The sequence below is a fragment of the Melospiza melodia genome, unplaced genomic scaffold (assembly GCF_035770615.1).
Source record: "Melospiza melodia melodia isolate bMelMel2 unplaced genomic scaffold, bMelMel2.pri scaffold_62, whole genome shotgun sequence".
Classification (NCBI taxonomy): domain Eukaryota; kingdom Metazoa; phylum Chordata; class Aves; order Passeriformes; family Passerellidae; genus Melospiza; species Melospiza melodia.
Window position 1 is genome coordinate 2,254,181 of NW_026948801.1, and position 17,866 is coordinate 2,272,046.

The following is a 17,866-nucleotide window of genomic DNA, read 5'->3' on the forward strand; positions in this document are numbered from 1 at the left end:
CTGGCCCATGGAAACCGAGCATCCCAGCTGGTCCCAGCCCGGGTGGCCATGGCAACAGCCTTGGGAGCGGGTCCCTGGCTGGGGCTGTGGGAACCTCTTCCCTCTGGTGCCCAGGGACAGGAGTGGAGGGAACGGCTGCAGCTGAGTCGGGGCAGGCTCAGGTTGGATGTCAGGAAAAGGATTTTGCCCAGAGGCTGCTGGGGCCCTGCCCAGGCTCCCCAGGGAAGTGTCCCAGCTCCAGGGCTCTCTGAGCTCCAGCAGCGTTTGGCCAGTGCTGCCAGGCCCAGGCTGGCATTGTTGAGGTGTCCTGTGCAGGGCCAGCAGTTGGACTGGAGGATCCTCATGGGTCCCTCCCAGCTCAGCCAATTCTGTGGTTCTGGGATCCCATGAGCCTGGGGATGGGGCTGCCAATGGTTGCCATGGCAATGGGCTGTGGCTGCAGACCTGAGCTGGTGTCCATGGTAACCACCCTTGGCATGGGGTCTCCATGGAGCTGCCAAGGGACTGAGCATAGCAACAGGGGATTGGTGATGGCTGCCATGGAAACTGACCACAGCAACAGGGTCCTGGTGATGGCTGCCATGGAAACTGACCATAGCAACAGGGGGCTGGTGATGGTTGCCATGGAAACTGACCATAGCAACAGGGGGTTTGTGATGGTTGCCATGGAAACTGACCATAGGAACAGGGTCCTGGTGATGGTTGTCTGCTAAGGATCAGATTTGTCACAGATCCTCAGAGTGGTTCCATGGGGACTTTCCAGGAGTTTCCAGGCTGTTCCAGAGCTGGAATGTCACAGGCCGAGACAGGGGCTCCATGCAGACCTCCCAGGGCTTTCTGGGGATGGTAAAGAGCCCTGTGGTCAGAGGCAGTCACAGCCATTCCATGGTGACATCCCAGGAGACCTTGGGCTGCAAAAGCACCGATCTGTCACAGGCACTCACGGGGGCTCCACAGTGACATCCCAGGAATCCCCAGGCTGCCAAAGAGCCGGGATGTCCCAGACACTCACAGGGGTTCCTGTCATGGGCACAGTGGGAGCTTCAGGCAAAGTCTATTAGAGAAGATCCTGTTGGGTCACGAGGTACAGAAAGGATCCCCAATAGCCCCCACAGATCCCCAAATGTCACCGTTTAATCAGAGATGACACGGACTCAGATCAGAAGGTTAAGGGATAAAAGCCACCTGTTTTTTCAATCGTTTTCATTTATATCTTGGTTTGCTACAGGTGGACCTCATTGGTCATGTAATCAGCACATTTCATATGATTGGATAATTAAGACAACACCCTTCAGTAAACAACTTTATGAAAAAAAGCCAACCTGTTTCAAACATTGTTTGGGCACCAGTTATTGATGTTTGTTTTATGTTGGGCCTTTCCGGGGCGCCATGGATGGGGTAAACCCTCCTATAGCAGTTCTGTGCCAGGTAAAAGGAGATGCACAGGACTTTTTCAGTCTTTAGCTTCTTGTTTATTTTCATCTTATCTAAAGTTTTGCATTGCTGTCTACACGAGGCCCAGCACGCTGGAAAAACACTGCAAAATGGCTCCAAAATGTACGGTTTAAGGTCTTTTAAAGCTATGACATCCAATCTACTCTTAAAACATACGTTATTTCTACTTAACGACCAATAACTCATCCCTTGACTGTCCACATAACCGCTGCACTGTGCTTTCCTTGACCAATCACCCTGTGCCACCAACACTGCAGAACATGGAGCAGATGAAGAAGAAGACAGGGAGTACATCCAAATTCCACATGTTACCTCCTATCTACACCACACTAAAAATCCCCAAACCTAAATTTCTCACCCAATGACATACCATACTACTGTCTATTACCTATTTCACACTTTGGTAAATTCTAATCTGTCTCAAAGTCCTGGAAGTCCTCTCCATGGGCAAAGGTGAAAGGCAGTGTTTCTCTGGGGATCAGGATGCCTCATAGCAGACAGAGAAATATTCCCCGTGCCTTTGATTTCCACACATTTAACCTAAAATCCTTTAACCCTTCATGTGTAAAGTTACCCAAAAATGTTCCAGGTAAGTAGGAGTAGAATGAGAAGAAATAGAGAACAACAGAAAGACAGAAGATCCATAGAAAGACACATACATAGGTACCAACTGCTGGGGTTCCAGCATTACCAACACAGGAGCCCCAGGAGAAGGCAGGATCCAGAGCCTGTCCTGGCCTTGTGCTCTGGCTTTTAATCCCCTGGGCCTTCATGGGCCCACCCCTGGGGTGAGACTGCCAGTTGTTTGTCCAATCAGAGTCAGGGTATCACCAGCTGCTGGTGTGTGATTGATTGACAGCTTGGCCAATCAGAGCTGGGTTAGCACTGCCCCTGCTGTGTGATTGACAGCTCTGTCAGGCCAGGGCTGGGGGCGGGGCTCTGTCCCACCACAAACCAAGGCCTGATCCGGCCCTGGCCCCACACGGCCATTCCGAGCATCCCAATGTGTCTCGGGACATTGATCTCATCCAGCCTCTGACAGCAACCACGGTGACACTAGAGAACCTTATGGAGACATGGTCAGTTGTGACAATGGAGGTCCAAGGACACCATGGTGACACTACGGAACCTCATGGAACTGTGGCTCAGTTGTCACAATGAAGATCCAAGGAAACTATGGTGACACTACAGAACCTCATGGAACCAAGGGGCCATGGTGACACTGGTGCCTCATTGAATCAAGGAGATCATTGTGAAACTAAGGGGCCCCAAGGAACCAAAGGTCCATGGCGGTCTCGTGCAGCCCAGAGTGTCACAGAGGAGCCACTGTGACGCAGTGATGGCACATGGAGCTGAGGTGCCATTGAGACACATCAGGGCTTTGTGGAACTGTGAAGCCATTGTGACATTGCCTCATGGGAGCACAGGGCCATTGTGACACTGCAGAAGCAAGGGGAACATTGTGACTCCAGGACCTCATGGAACCAAGGATACCATTGTGACACTATGACGTCCCACAAAACCAAGGGAACATGGCACAGGTGTGGGTGGCTGGGTCTCCTGGGGATCACCTGACAGGTTCAGCTGACCTTGGCATGTTGAGGGCTGCTTCCCATCTGCCCCTGGAGCATTGGGGCTCTGGGCTTTCCTTCCTATGGGAGAGAACTGTCCTTCTCCAGGGACCCATGGCCAAAATTGGGATTCCCCCAAATTTCCTTATATGCAAAGATTGTTTCCAGATAAAATCTGCCAGTGCAGTCTCGCTTCCGCGGCTACTGGAGCTGACGGGTCCAGCCGGCCGCTCTCAGAGTGACCAGTGGAGACTGTGAATCCCGCCACTCCCAGGTTCTCTACGAGAACCCCGAGTAGTGGCTCCATCTGCGGCATGGTGAGGCAGGCAAGGGCTGCGGCGAAGGAAGGAAGGAGTGGACACGCATGTGGATGCCAAGGCACTTTATTTGACCCAGGCGGGGCCAGTGACAGTGTCAGGTAAATCCGTTAGGGAGGCACTGATAAAGGGGAAAGGTGTATGGGGACACGAGGGACCAATGAACGAAGCCCAGAGATGGAGCGAGGGACACACAGAAACAATAGGAGGAGCCCAGGGGAGGGAAAAGGCTCAGGGGACAAATCATATTCTAGGTGAGGGATGATTGACATAGAAGACTCGAAAGGGGAGGTTACAATGACTGACAGGTAGCAGGTGGGGGGAACAAACCATTAGGACGGAGAATGTGGGGGGAACCAAGGGTCAAACCAGATTCTTAACTTATAAAAAATAACCAACTTACAATAAACCCATATATAAAACATACAATACTACATCTCTCCCTTTTTTGTTTTAAAAGGAGAGGGGGGAAACTGCAAAAGGGGACAGAGTCCAGTTCATGGAGAGGGTGCTGTAAAAGGTGCAAAGTCCAGTCCTTTATATACTGGTGCTCTCTGCTTTTGGCTCTCCCACTATCTATTGTTCTTTGTAACCCCAGCGACAAAGGCGAGCTTGCATGCTGAGGAAGGCTTTGTGGTGGAGGCAGTGATGACTTGGCATAAGACACTGAAGCACATGGATTGCAGGAAATGAATGACAGCAAAATAGGCTGTCATTCATTTGCATGAAGGACAGCATCCACAATTGCGAGGAGCATTGCGGGTGCCTGAAATAAAATGAGGACAGAACACATAATGAATACTAAAACAAACATAACAATGGAATTTCACTAAGGGAGAGGCAAACAAAATAAAAATAATATCAGGAGTCTCTTCTTCTCCTGCAGCGTTTTCTATTCTGTGCGAACGTATAGTCATTGGGGTCCTCCTGTCCGTGGGGGCTTACAGCTTGAGGCATGTGAACAGACTCTGTTGGTGTATAGAGTTTGATCAGTCTCTTAGGAACCCATCCGACACCTGAGGGCATGAATACGCAGGCATGTCCACGACCCCAAGTGATAAGCTGGAATGGACCCTGGATCTCCCCAGAGTCTGGGTCCCTAATAATGACAGGTGGCTTTTCTTTGAATCCATCATGTTGCTGTTGATGGAAATGTCTCAGGACTGGCAGCTCCAGTCTGTCAAAAGAACAGTTCAGAAAGTTGATAGTGAAGAGCGCTTTACAAAGTCTGAGATGTGGGGACAGAGCTTGGACATCTCCCCATTGGCAGGCGAAGACTTGCTTTAAAATTTGATGAGTGCGTTCTATTACAGCCTGACCAGTGGGGGAGTGTGGAATTCCCATCCGATGTTGTACCCCCTATTCCTGCAAAAACTCACCAAACGCCTTGGAGGTATAATCTGGGCCATTATCTGTTTTTATGGTAGCTGGGATCCCCAAAACTGCAAAGGCATGCATCAGATGTTTTTGTGCATCTGCAGCTTTTCCCCCAGTGTGGGCTGAGGCAAAGACTGCCCCCGAGAAGGTGTCCACAGACACATGGACGTATTTGAACCGCCCAAATTCTGACACCCGGGTGACATCTGTTTGCCAGACTTCACAGCTACGGAGTCCTCTAGGGTTCACCCCAGAACCCAATGATGGTAAAGCCGCCTTCTGGCAATTTGGGCAGGTGGCCACAATCGCATTGGCTTGGTCTCGCCATAGGTGAAATTGGCAGACCAGCCCTGGGGCATTCTGATGGAATTGCTAATGGCTTAATTTGGCCTGCTGGAAGATGTTAGGTAGGCCAGCCAGCTGCAGGGATACAGCTAGGGTGTCTGCCCTGCGGTTTCCCTCAGCAATAAACCCAGGGAGGTCGGGGAGGCGTGTGATCTTATATGCATTACAAAGAAGGGTTGCTCTCGGTGGGAAACCAGGTGTATTAAATGCGAGAGCAAGTGATAGATGGCAGGATTGGAAACTTCCTTGAGCACTGTATGTTCTGCTTGGGACACTATGTCTGCTACATAGGCCGAATCGGTTACCAGATTAAAAGGTTGTGGAAACTTCTCAAAGGCCCTGACGACTGCATCTAACTCAGGAACTTGTGGAGAACTCTTCACAATCTAAACATCAGCTTCCCACTGCTGAGTCTGAGGGTCCTTCCAAGTAATTACTGACTTGTGGGATCCTCCAGATGCGCCTGTAAAAACTGTCAGGGCTTTGAGTAGGCAGTGACTTTGAACCTCTTTTGGAACCAAATTAAACTCAACATTAAATTTGTGGCCTCGATGGTCAACTGAAATTTGGCCTGTGTAGCTGTCTAGGGCAAACTGTAAGTTCTCATTAGACTGGTATAAATTTTCCACAGTGCCCAAAGATATCCTCCCAGTGGATGTCTGGATAGGGAGATGAATGCATGCAAAATCACACCCAGCTGACACACGCAGGCGAGCCCTAGCCCTCGTGATTAGCTGAGCCATCAGCTCTTGTGGCTTGGTGATGCTCTTGGACAGTTGGTGACCCAGGAACAGCCACTCTGTAATTAAGAGGGGGTCCTTTTGGTCTGTGTCCCATTGGAAAATCAGCCCATACAGATGCAGTAGCTTACCCACAGTTATGAAGTTGAAGGGCAGGTCCTCACAATGCTGGTGGGCGCGGCTGCTGGCAGAATTTTGGGGGTCCCGGTGTTGGCTGCTGACAGAATTTTGGGGGTCCCAGTGTTGGCTGCTGGCAGAATTTTGGGGGTCCTGGTGTGAGTGGCGGCAGAGCCCTGGTGCTGGGCCAGGTAGGGTGTGGCACCCTCCCTGGGGGAAATGGGCTGCCCAGGGCAGGCACTGCATCGTCAGCCCAGAGTCACGTGGGAATCGGCTGGGCCCAGCGGGCTGGGACTGGGAGAGCGGAGAGGGCAGCACCGGAGCTGGGGGAGACTCTGCAGCCTGCGGGGTCGGACTCCCCCTCCTGATAAGGGGAACCCTGGGAGCCGAGAACGTGGAGCCCAGATAGGGGGAACTCTGGCAACCTGGAGATGTTGGGGCCAAGGACAAAGGAGATCCTTAGCTACCCAGGGCCTGAAATGGGGACCCCACACAGATGGCACCCCATGAGCCAGAGGGAGCAGGGGGTCCCTGTGCAGGATGAGGGGAGCAGGGGGGTCTCGAAGCCATCAATGGCGGTTCAGGGTCCTGGTGCCGGGGGTCCCAGTCCCCTCTGGTCCCCCAGGAGTGCCCCCAGCCCACTCTGCGTCCCAGTGTGGGTGGCAGCTGAGCCCCGGCGGGGGGCGGGGGGATGCGTTCCCCCCGCGGGGGGGTTTGGGCTTTCCGGCCAGGCCCTCTGAGCTCTGCCGGGGCTGCAGAGGGACCGCGCAGGAGCGGCGGCACCAGCGGGGGGACACCGGTTCTGGGGAGCCCTGGGAGAGCCGCAGCTTCCCCGAGCGGAAGCTCTGAGAGAGGAGAGCCCCAGAAGGGCAAAGCAGGGACCCCAAGGGGGAGGGGGGGGGGCCTGGGATTGCCGGGACCCCGGCAATGGAGGGTGCTGGGGCTGGAGGGGCGGCATGGCCGGGAAAGGCGTTTGGGGGTGCCGGTGCTGGCAGTGGCTGCTCCCGGTATGAGCCTAGTCACTCCCAGTCATTCCCTATGATGATGCAATTTGCTCCCAGCATGGTCCCAATTGCTTCCAGTTCCTCCTACTTTCATCCAGTGTGTTCCCAGTTCTCCCAGTTGCCCCTAGCACAGTCCTTGTCACTCCCGGTATGATCCAAGTCTCTCCGAGTATGAGCCTGGTCACTTCCCCTCACTCCCTGAACAATCCCTGTTGCTCCCAATATGATCCCCCTGGGGGCAAGTCTCTCTCACTTGCCCCCAGCACATTCCCAGTTCCTCCCAGTGTGGTCCCAGTCACCACCCCTATGGTCTCAGACACCCCCACTATATCCCAGTTACCCTGAACATACAGGCAGTCATTGCCAGGCACTCCTAGTTCCCTCAGCGTGGTTCACTTGCCCCCAGTTTTATTCCAGTTGCTCCCAGTTCCTCTAATTATGTGCCCAGTTGGCTCCCAGCGTGGGCCCAGTAGCTCCCAGTAACCCCCAGTCAAGGTCCAATCACACCCACTCTCATCCCAGTATGATTCTAGCCACTCCAAGACACTCACAGTCTAATGCCAGTGCCCGCAGTGTGATCCCAATTGCTCCCTGTCTCTCCCAGTATATCCCAGTCACCCCCAGCATGCTCTCAGTCTCTTCTACTTCCCCCCAGTTGCTTTCAGGACAATTCCAGTTGCTCACAGCCACTCCCAGTCAATCCCAGTATGATTCCAGCACCCTCAGTGTGATCACATTCTGACCTAGCGTGGACTCAGTTGCTTCCACTGTGATCCCAGTATGATCCCAGTTCCCCCAGCATAGTTCTGGTTGTTCCCAGTTCCTCCCATTATCATCCCAGTTGCCCCTAGAATAGTCCCAGTCCTTCTCAGTGGTGTCCCAGTCATGCCTAGTTGCCCCCAGCATGATCCCAGTGTGGTTCCAGTCACGGCCCGTATTGTCTCAGACACTCCCAGTATATCCCAGTTGCTGCAGGAAGGTTCTAGACACCTCGGAATGATCCCTGTCTTTCCCAGTTACTTGCAGTTGCCACCAGCACAATCACAGTTTCTGGGATTTGGCAGTTGCCCAAATTATGGTCCCAGTTGCTCACAGTATGATCCCAGTTGCCCCAGCTGTAGTTTCAGTCCTGTCAGCATGGTTCCAGTACCTTCCAGCCGATCCCAATTGCTCCTAATATGTCCACATTTTTGTCCCAGCATGGGTCCATTAGCTCCCAGTAACCCCAGTCAGGTTCCATTCACTCCCAGTATAATCCCAGTATGAGTGTAGCCACTCCCAGTATGATCCCAGTCACTTGCAGAGTAATCCCAGTTGCTCCCCATCACTCCCAATCTGCTGCCAGTGCCCCCAGAGTGATCCCAGTTGCTCCCAGCATGGGCCCAGCTGTTCCCAGTGTGCTTCCCTCACTCCCCTATGGTAACAGACAATCCCAGTATGGTCCCACTCATTCCCAGTTCTCCCCAGTGTGGTCCCAGTTCTCCCCAGCATGGTCCCAGCTGTTCCCAGTGTGCTTCCATCACTCCCTTATGGTTACAGTCACGCTCAGTATGGTCCCAGTTGAACCCAGTTGTCCCTGCAGGGGACAGTCCCAGTCACTGCCCATATGATCCCAGTCCCTCCCAGCATGGTCCCACTCACTCCCAGTTGCCCCCAGTGTGGTCCCAGTTCTCCTCAACATGATCCCAGTTGTTCCCTGTGTGCTTCCAGTCATCTCAGTATGGTTTCATATTAAGAGATTTTGCAGATTCAGGAGTTCTTGCTAGACAATGGCCATATTCAGCCGATGCACAATCCAGCCTGCTTGTACTAATGGACAATGGACACGTTCACAAACAATGAATAATGGACATATTCAGAAATGGGGTTGGTATATCCTTGAAAGAGATACAACAAGAAGAGTCATTAGGACTCAGCAGGTTTGTCAGCGAGCTTGGGAAAGTAAGAAACAAGTGAGCCATGGGTGGGCCAGACAACCACAGCAAGATGCATAAAAAATCAGGTGATCAAATCAGCATTCTAATATAGACATTTGAACAGCTAGGATTAACCAATCATGTATTAGCTAGAGACGCGCGGACAGTAGAGATTTATTATAGATATAGTCTTGTTAGAGATAATAAATTTGGCTTCACTGGATCATGTTGGTTATGGTGTGATGTCCCTGAACCTCCGCACCCCGCATCCTGCCTTCCTTAGTCTGCTCCTTTTCCCTTCCCGGGTCGCTACCTGTGGCAGCTCCCAGCCAAAGACCCTCCCCTGGTCTGTTTTTTTCTTTCCTTCCCAATCCAGGTGCTCAAACAGCCCTGGATGAAGTTATGGAGGCTGGCAGTGAAATGTCTTTGTAAGATCTTGCTGCACTTGTGTCTTGGCCCCTTCAGAATCTGGCCTTGAAGGGCAGGAGCATCTTTTCCTTGCTGGCAGCTGGAATTGCAGCCCATGGCAGTGCGTGCCAGAGATTTCAGAGAGCAATTGCTGAGGCTGCCAGGGCGCTGCTCCTGCCGTGCCTGCCAAGGGAGCTGTTCAGGGCAGGGTCAGGCTCCAGCAGCTGGCTGGGCTCCCTGAGCAGACAGCAAAGGCGGCTTTGCTGCACATTCTGCAGCTGGGAGCAGAGAGAAGGGCAGGGAGTCCCTGATAGAATCCTGGAATGCTTGTGGCTGGAAGGAACCTGCCCATGGTTCCATCCAGGGTTAAGTTGCCAAGAGGGAGAGGTGCCTCTGCCCCAGTGAAGGCACAAATGAGACCATAGGAGAACAAAATCAGATTTTTTTGTTATTGGATTTTATTGAACAAGAAATGGGAGCTAGGGAAATAGAAGTACAAAAGAGGTCTTGGAGAGAGAACTCAGAAGATGATCAGTTGGAAGTAGATACTGTCTAAGGTCCTTTCCTGCATTCTGGGATTCTAGAAGATGTGTAGATGTGCATTTTGATTTAATATTCTTTGTCTTATTATTATTTCTTCTTTCTCTTCTTCTTTCTCTTCTTCATTCTCTTCTTCTTTCTCTTCTTCTTTCTCTTTTTCTTTTTCCCCTACTTCTTCATAATTGCTACTACTATTCTTTCTTCTTCTTTAAAATATTCTTCTTCTTCTCCTTCAAATTAATCTGATTCACTTGGTATGCTTACTATGTCATTCTTATTTTTTTAATATTTTTCTATTAATGATTAGTTTTTAATCTTCATCTTCTTATTCCTATTCTCATTCCTATTATTCTTACTAAATTTGCTACTACTATTTCTTCTTCTTCATCTTCTTATTCCTATTCTCATTCCTATTATTCTTTCTAATTTAATACTACTATTTCTTCCGCTTCATCTTCTTATTCCTATTCTTTTTCCTTTAAATTTTTTAAAATACTTTTTGTGTAAGATTTTTGTTTGTTAGTTTGGTTTTTTTTTACTACTACTATTTCTTAAACTCGACTTTAATTTGTTTTGGAGGAATGGTATGAATCCAAGTCCTGCAGTCACATCCATGGAGCAACAGCTCCCACCTGTGCCCATTCTTCAGGGATATAATCCCAAAGGACCAGCACGGAATCCTTTCAAGATGAGAGGAAATAGCCTTTGATGGCACGAGAGGAGGTGCGGATTCAATATCAGAAGGAATTTTTCTCTGACAGAGGGGTGAGGCATTGGAAGAAGTTGCCCAGGGAGGTGGTGGAGTCGTCGTCTCTGAGGCGTTGAAGAGTTGTGCGGATGTGGCCCTTGAGGACGTGGTTGTGCGGTGATGATGGTGCTGCCAGGGTGTCAGTGGCACTGGGTGAGCGTCAGGGTCTCTTCCCACCTCGATGACTCTGGGATTCCCTGCTGAGCGCTCTGGTATTACCTCACCTGAGTGGGCACGGCTGGTGATAGAGAGATGGTGAATCTTGTTTCTTGAATCAGAAGGCTTGATTTATTAAGATATTATATATAATACATTATTACTATACTAATAGAATATAGAGAGAGGTTTCCAGAGCAGCTAGGCTAGCTAAGAATAGAAAGAAAGAATCTATAACAAAGTTGTGGCCAAGGACTCAGTCCCCTAGCTTGCACTGGTGATTGGCCCTTAATTATAAACATAGGAAATGAGCCAATCAAGGTGTTCCTGTTGCATTCCACAGCATCTGATAATAATTGTTTACCTTGTCTTCTGGAGCTTCTGGCCTCCCGAAGACACAGAAATCCGAAAGAAAGGATTTCTGTGGAGAAATGTCTGCGACACTCTGGCACCAATCGTGTCCCATGCGTGCTGTTTAGGGCTGGCCCAGCAGTGCCTGTGGGTGCTGGGGAGATGTTCCAGGATGGCCGGGGCAGCTGAGGCTGTGGAGCCATGTCCAGGCTGAGGCCGCCCATGTGGCTCCCTGGGGCCCCGCGCAGGGAGCAGCCATCATCGGCTGGCCCGGGCTGGGCAGGGCCATGGGTGCTGCTCCTGCAGCTGCCGCGCCAGGCAGGGCCAGCAGAGCAGCGCCCACAGTGCCCGCAGCGCCTGCTTGAGGCAGCCGGGCCGTTTGCTCGGGGCAGCGCTGCTGCCTGTGGGCCTGCGCTCCCGGCTGGCCAGCTGAGGCGCTGCCACGGCTCTGCGGGGCAGGCCCCTGGCTCTGTGGCCCTGCCTCGGGCCCCTGCTGGCCCACGGAGCCTTCGCTGCACAGAGAGGGAAGCGAGGCACACAGGGACTCCGCTGCCTGCCCCTCAACCTAGCCCTCCTGAGGGACGGGCAGTGGCAGCCCATCTGCCACAAGATCTGCCAGCCTTTGGGCCCTGCCTTCTCTTTCAGACAGCTCCAGGATACTGACTTCATGCTAGCCATCGTCCTCCTCCTCCTCCCACAGCAAGGGAGTGGGCCCGAAGCTGAAGATGCTGTTACCTGCACAGCAGTTCTGTGGCAGGTCTGTGCTGCTGTCTTTCTCCGTGGAATCATCTCGGAGTTCTCTGAGTTTTGTTTTGCTGCAGCTGGAGAGGTCTTGGGAGCTGCTGAACTCTCCTTGGGACAGCTCTGGCTCTGCCCCACCTTGGTACTCTTGGCAAAGCTCAGTCTGGCTGTAGGATTCCCAGTCTTCATTGCTGCCAGCTGAGGTGCCCTCCTCACTCTCCTTCTCTGTCAGCACTGAGCCCTGCTCTGCCTCTTCCCACTGCTCCCTGGGGGTTTGGGCTCCCAGTGGGCTGGGTGAGGGGCTGGTGGGGCAGCAGGGTCTGTCTGGAGCAGGGACTGGGCTCTGTGTCCCTGCTGATGGCACCATCTCCCTGGGGGCAGGAGAATGTGCCTGCTTCTCCTGGCTGTTCGCACTTCCTTGCCTTTGCTGGCTCAGCTTTGGCTCAGTCACCTCCTTTTCCATTGGGGGCAGCTCCTGGGCTGTTGCCCTTTGTTGCCACTGGTAGGGCTGTTGCTGTGCCCCCTCTCCCCACAGCACCCTCACAGCCGCCTTGCACTGCTGCAACTCGTGGGCACTCATTGCTCTGCATGGGGACGCTTCCTTGGCTGCCATTGCAGGCACCTACTGGAAGAATTCACAGCTTGTCCCCTCTTCCCTCAGGCCAAGCTCTCGGGCCCCAACATCTCCCCACTTGTCATCTCTGTCACGTTTCTTCTCTTCTTCCATGATGACAAAGGGTCTCTCCTCCTCCTCCTCAGTGTCTGACCGTGGCCAGGCTGAGGCACCCACTGCCCCCACCAAGTGCCTGCTGAGGGCCTGGTCTTGCCCCTAGCTGGGCAGGGGGTTGGGTGACTGGAAGGAGTTGAGCTTTGTCTTGCAAAGGGAATTTTGGGGCATCAAGGGTGTCTTTGGTGTTACAAACTGAATGTAAAAATCCCCTGAGCAGTCACTGGCAGGTCAGGTCTGTGAGCACAGTGTGGTTTATGTGCAGGAACACGGGGCAGAGGCAGCAATGAAACAAGGCACAGCACCACACCTGGATTACCTGACCTCTTACCTGCCTCAAAACTGCACAGGCTCAGCTCCAAGCACCTCATTTTGAGAGTGATGTGTAGTTCTCACAGACCTCAGCCTAAGCACTCATGGGCAAAATTCTACTTATACCCTACACAACTTCTAATTAAAACAGCAGGTACAAATTAGCATGAAATTGAATCCTTTAATGGATGGTTTTCCCTTTTCCATTTAAAATCACCCTAACAAGCCTGATTCAATGTGCAAGTGGAATGTATCCTCCAGTGAAAATTCAAATTTAAGTCACTGCAATTTTACATGTGAATATTTTTTCCTCTAGCCCCTATACAGCATGAAGCTGGAAGTGCCTGCTGCAGAGGACACTGACTTCCAGTGACACACAGGGAATAAAACCCCAAAACTCCTAACATTTAATTATCCTGTCCTTTACCAGGTGCTGAACCTCATCTCCAACACCTGAAAAATTTAGTATTTTCCTTTTCATCCCAAATCCACCTTCTTCTCCCACAGCTGTCAGGGCCCTGACTGCACTAATTGTGTGACCAGTCTCAGCTGGGGCTTCCACTCACACTCTTGGACAGGGACTTTATTTAGCCTTGGGGTTTAAATAGAACAATAGAATGGTTTGGTTTTGCAGGGACCTTAAGTTCATCCAGTTTTAACTCTCTGCCATGGTCAGGGACACCTTTGCTGCTGCAAGCCCCATCCAGCCTGGCTTTGGATGCTTCCAGGGATCCAGAGGCAGCCACAGCTTCTCTGGGCACACTTTGCCAGGGCCTCACCACTCTCACAGGAAAGAATTAATTCTCAATATCCAGTCTAAATCTGCCCTTTTTCAGTTTAAAGCCATTTCCCTGTGTCCTGTCACTGCAGGCTCTTGTCCAAAGTCCCTCTCCAGCTCTCTCTTGGAGCTCCTTTAAGCACTGGAAGGAATTCTAAGGTGTCTCTGGAGCCTCCTCTTCTCCAGGCTGAACACTGATCTCTCCCAGCCTGTCTGCCCAGCAGAGATGTTCCAGCCCCTGAGCCTCTTTATGGCCCTCCTCTGAACCTACCTGACCATGTCCTTCTCCTGCTGGGATGACAGAGGTGACTCGTGGGTGTCTTTGCTGCTAATTCTGTTCCTGAACTGCTGTTTGGGTTTCCTGGGCTGACATTGTGTCCATGTCTTTGCCGGATGGTCACTGGACCATGTCCTCTTGGTGAGCTCTTTACGTGGCTGGTGTTGTGGCCACCCTCAGCTCCCAGATTCATTTTCCTGAGGGACAACAGCAAGAGCTGGATGAGGCTGGGCAGAGCCACTAAGTCCCTGTGCACTCAGGACACCAGTAATGTTTTGCTCTACAGCATTTTTCCCCCAGACAGTGTCTACTGTCAGCACTATTTCCTTTAATCAAAAAATAAATACATTTCAGCGTGGCTCATGATGCTAAATGAAAATAACAGGGGGCTAATGAGCATTGTGAACAAGGCATTAAAATGGCAGAGGTTTCCACAAGAAGCTGCATCCTTCTTCCAACAACATGTATACACAACTGTGTCTACAGTTGTGACCTCATCTGTTGACTTTAATTCAGGGAATAAATAGATTTAGATGTCTAACTTTGGTTTATCTTTGTAGCAAATTATGCATTGTGTTACACTTACTAATAAGGAACAAAACTGCCAACTCTGTTTGTGCAACTGTTCAGGGGTCATTCTTACTCTTCACTGAACACATTTAACACATCTAATATTCGTAACTGTGTTAGCACATTTAATATTCATGAGTTTGGGGTAGAAGTTAAAGTGTTACTCCCCCAGTAAGTGTTGTGGGAGGATTGGGCCAGTGTCAGTCTGTAAAGGGAGGGTGGCTGTGGCCCTGCTCTGGCAATGGCACTTCTGAACACACCCACACAGGCCGTCCGCGAGTTATGTGCGTCCCCAAGGCTGAAATAACACGTGCAGGCCAAAACTTTTCTAATCCCTTTTCCAAATTTATTTTTACCTCTTCTCCTTGAAAATCTAAAACCCTGGAACAGCCTTGGCTACCCCTCTAAACGCTGCTGGACAGTGGGCTCATTAGAGCGGCCACCATCGCTGCTGGTGCGGTACTGTGAGGGAGAACCTCACGGCGCAGTGGCACCAGCCCCGCCGAAACGGGCGGACGGGAAAAACCCATGAAGAGAAGCCACGGTAGGGGACAAGGAGGGACAAGGAGGGACAAGGAAGGACAAGAAGGGACAGGAGGGTCAGGGAGGAACAAGGAGGGACAGGGAGGGAAGGAGGCATTCCCACCTGCCCCGTCCCTCTCCTCAGCCCTGCCGCCATTTCGGGAGCTCTGTGCGGGCGTGCGGCTCCCCCTGGCGGCCTCACAGCCGTCCCGTCCCGGTGGCCATGAAGTCCATGTTCGTCACCGTGAACACCACCAGCTTCGATGAGCTGATCGCCGCGGCCCGCTCCCCGCCCGCGCTGCAGGTCAGTCGGCCGAGACACCGACACCGGCCCTGGCCCGGGCCTGCCCTCCCGGGGCTGGCGCCTGTGCGCCGCGGGCTGCCCTGCCCTCCCTGCCGCATCCCGGCAGCAGTGCCGGGGTGCCTGAGGGCGCCGTGGCGGTTCGGGGGTGCCCGGCGGAGAAGCATGAAGTGTTGCTTGAGGAAGGGGAGGGACGGCCTGTGGGACGGGGAGGGGGGGGGGTGATACCGGGGCCGGGGCCGTCTGGAGCTGGGCACAGCCCTCACACAGCCTCTCTATCCTCGCCTCATCCCCTTCGTTCCACCTCCGTCATCCCCCCCTTCTTCTCCTTCTCTCTCTCCGTCCCCCCTCCCCACCATCTTCTCCGCCCCCCTTATCGCCTCCATCCCCCGGTGCCCTGCCCGCAGGCGCTGCAGAGCCGCGGGTACCAGAAGCTGGTGCTGCAGGCGGGCCGGGGCTCGCTGCCGCAGCCGCAGCCGCAGCCCAGCAGCAGCCCGGCCGCGGCGGTGGAAGCGTTCCGGTTCAAGGACTCGCTGGCTGAGGAGCTGCAGAGCGCAGACCTGGTCATCAGCCACACAGGTACAGCCCGGCTGCTTCTGGGGCTGCGGGAGCTCCGTGGGATGAGGTCTCTTCAGCCCGGGGTGAGCTGGCTGGGAGTGCTGAGCTCCACAGCTGGGTTGTTCAAGAGGCTCCCCTCTTTCAGCAGCGAGTAGGGGGATATTTGATCTCTCACCATGTTTTCTGTTCCTCTTGTAGGTGCTGGTAGCTGCCTGGAGACTCTAGAGAATGGAAAACCACTAATAGTAGTAATAAATGACAAGCTGATGAACCATCAGCTTGAGCTGGCCAAACAGCTGCACAGAGATGGCTGTGTCCTCTACTGTAACTGCAGGTATGGAGCTGCTGGGGCTGTTCCTGCTGGGCAAGAGCATTCAGTCCATGTGACTGCACAGCTGAGAACGCAACAAGGTAATTTACATCCTTCTCTGTCATCTCCATCTGGATATTACATTTTCCAGAGTGAATAGACTAACACTATGTAGAAAATTACCACACTTACCAAGCTTTTTTACCACAATAATTATATTTTTACCACTTATAAATATTTTTTTTTCATTTGAGGTAACATATATTTAGATTAAAAAAAGAAAAACACTTCAGGGGATTAATAAAGCAGATATAGATATTATCTGGTTAGTAACTTTAAATACCCCTGTCTTTCAGGTACTCATTCAGGCTGCCCTTTTAACCAAACTTCCTGAATCCACCATACCATCTGACAAGTAGTTTCACAGATCCACTGCCTGTCACTTCAGGAGCAAAATTTAAACTAAAGTAACAAAAACACACAAAAAACCCCCTACCCCACAAGCAAACAATGTGTGAAAAAATCCCACCATCACCAAAACTCCTAGCTCCTTTTTTTAGAGTTCATCCTGACTCCTGTTGGGTTTATTTCTCCTCCTGGTTTTGACTGTATCTTACTGTTTTCTCTTTACTCATGATTGACTCCACTCTAAAAATAAAAGATGACTTTTAAACTGAAGGCAGAAAAAATGTAATGCCCTTTACTTAGTCTGCATCTTGTTCCTTTGCCTTGCAAGCAGAGTTTCCTATGTTTCAGACGAGCTTTCTGAACAGACCAGGCCTGGCATTCATTTAAATTGAGCAAGTTTCCTAAACTTATTATCTTGGTGCTTCTGTCAGCTTTGGAATATTTATTTCTTTGTGTTGGGCAGTGCCAAGCATTCGAGCCTTATTTGCAGCCTGATACTAGCAAGTGACAGATTGATGTAGCTGTTCTTTCTGACCCTTTCTGTGATCAGGGGAGAACTCTTCCATGTGTTCAAATAGGATGGATTTCCTCTTATGGTTTATGGAGCAGAGCCTCAGATCTTGCTCAGTCTCCCAGCACTGTGACCACAGAAGATTAAAAAGTGTCAAAGTTGAGTTTGTCTCAGAAAGCTGATGGAAGTGTGTTCTCAGCAAGGCTCCCTACCAGCCAGTGCTGGCTGGGGCCTGCTGCTCTGGGCATTCTCTTCCTTTCCATACATATCCTTATTTAATATTTCCATGCTAAAGAATTATGTATGGATGCATAGAAAGAAAATTGTATTTAAAATTTTCCCATGGGGTGGCTATTTCTTTAATTTTTGCTTTTGGTCTGTTTTTACTGCACTCTTGTGGAGACAATGCAGTCAATGAACTTGTCAGCTTTGAAACCTTTTCCTCCTGGACAGCCAGAAAAGTTTGCTTCATTCTTGAATAAAGTTCTTGGGTTACAATAAACAAAACAGAGAAATAAAAAAGTTGGAACAAAATGTGTCATCTCCTCCACTTAAGATCTGCAGCTGGGCCAAACACTCAAAGAAAATTTCATTTAATATTAACTGATATTAGTGTCAAACTCATTCAGCTTTATGCATAAAAGAGTACAATGCCAATAAGGAGGGAGTATGAACTGTCCTGCGGCATGGACAGTAATATTTCTGTCACAAAAGCTGCACTGGAATGGGAATTCCACCGATGAGGACAAGTTAAACTACTTCTTTAAAGGCATAGCATATGCCTTCTGGTCTCTTGACCTTTTTTG

The 17,866-nt window shown here is 51.2% G+C and overlaps 1 protein-coding gene across 3 annotated transcripts; it reads left to right on the plus strand.

Annotated features, from left to right (window-relative positions):
- Positions 1-15,195: 15,195 nt before the first annotated feature.
- LOC134413959 (UDP-N-acetylglucosamine transferase subunit ALG13 homolog) lies at positions 15,196-17,561 on the plus strand. Of its 3 annotated transcripts, XM_063147975.1 has the most exons (5): positions 15,196-15,276; positions 15,681-15,852; positions 16,030-16,165; positions 17,105-17,117; positions 17,463-17,561. In XM_063147975.1, exons 1-5 carry the CDS (start codon positions 15,196-15,198, stop codon positions 17,559-17,561), a joined length of 501 nt encoding a protein of 166 aa, XP_063004045.1. The 3 variants fall into 3 exon arrangements, with proteins under 3 accessions (XP_063004045.1, XP_063004043.1, XP_063004044.1); XM_063147973.1 differs by lacking the exon at positions 17,105-17,117 and having other exon boundaries at positions 16,030-16,184; XM_063147974.1 differs by lacking the exon at positions 17,105-17,117 and having other exon boundaries at positions 16,030-16,164; positions 17,449-17,561.
- Positions 17,562-17,866: the final 305 nt, after the last annotated feature.

Excerpts from the sequence above, each read along its gene's own strand:
- LOC134413959 (XM_063147973.1), top strand. The coding sequence starts at position 15,196 with ATGAAGTCCATGTTCGTCACCGTGAACACCACCAGCTTCGATGAGCTG. Across the intron at positions 15,277-15,680 it reads GCTCCCCGCCCGCGCTGCAG|GCGCTGCAGAGCCGCGGGTA; the intron begins GTCAGTCGGCCG and ends CCCTGCCCGCAG. Across the intron at positions 15,853-16,029 it reads CCTGGTCATCAGCCACACAG|GTGCTGGTAGCTGCCTGGAG; the intron begins GTACAGCCCGGC and ends TTCCTCTTGTAG.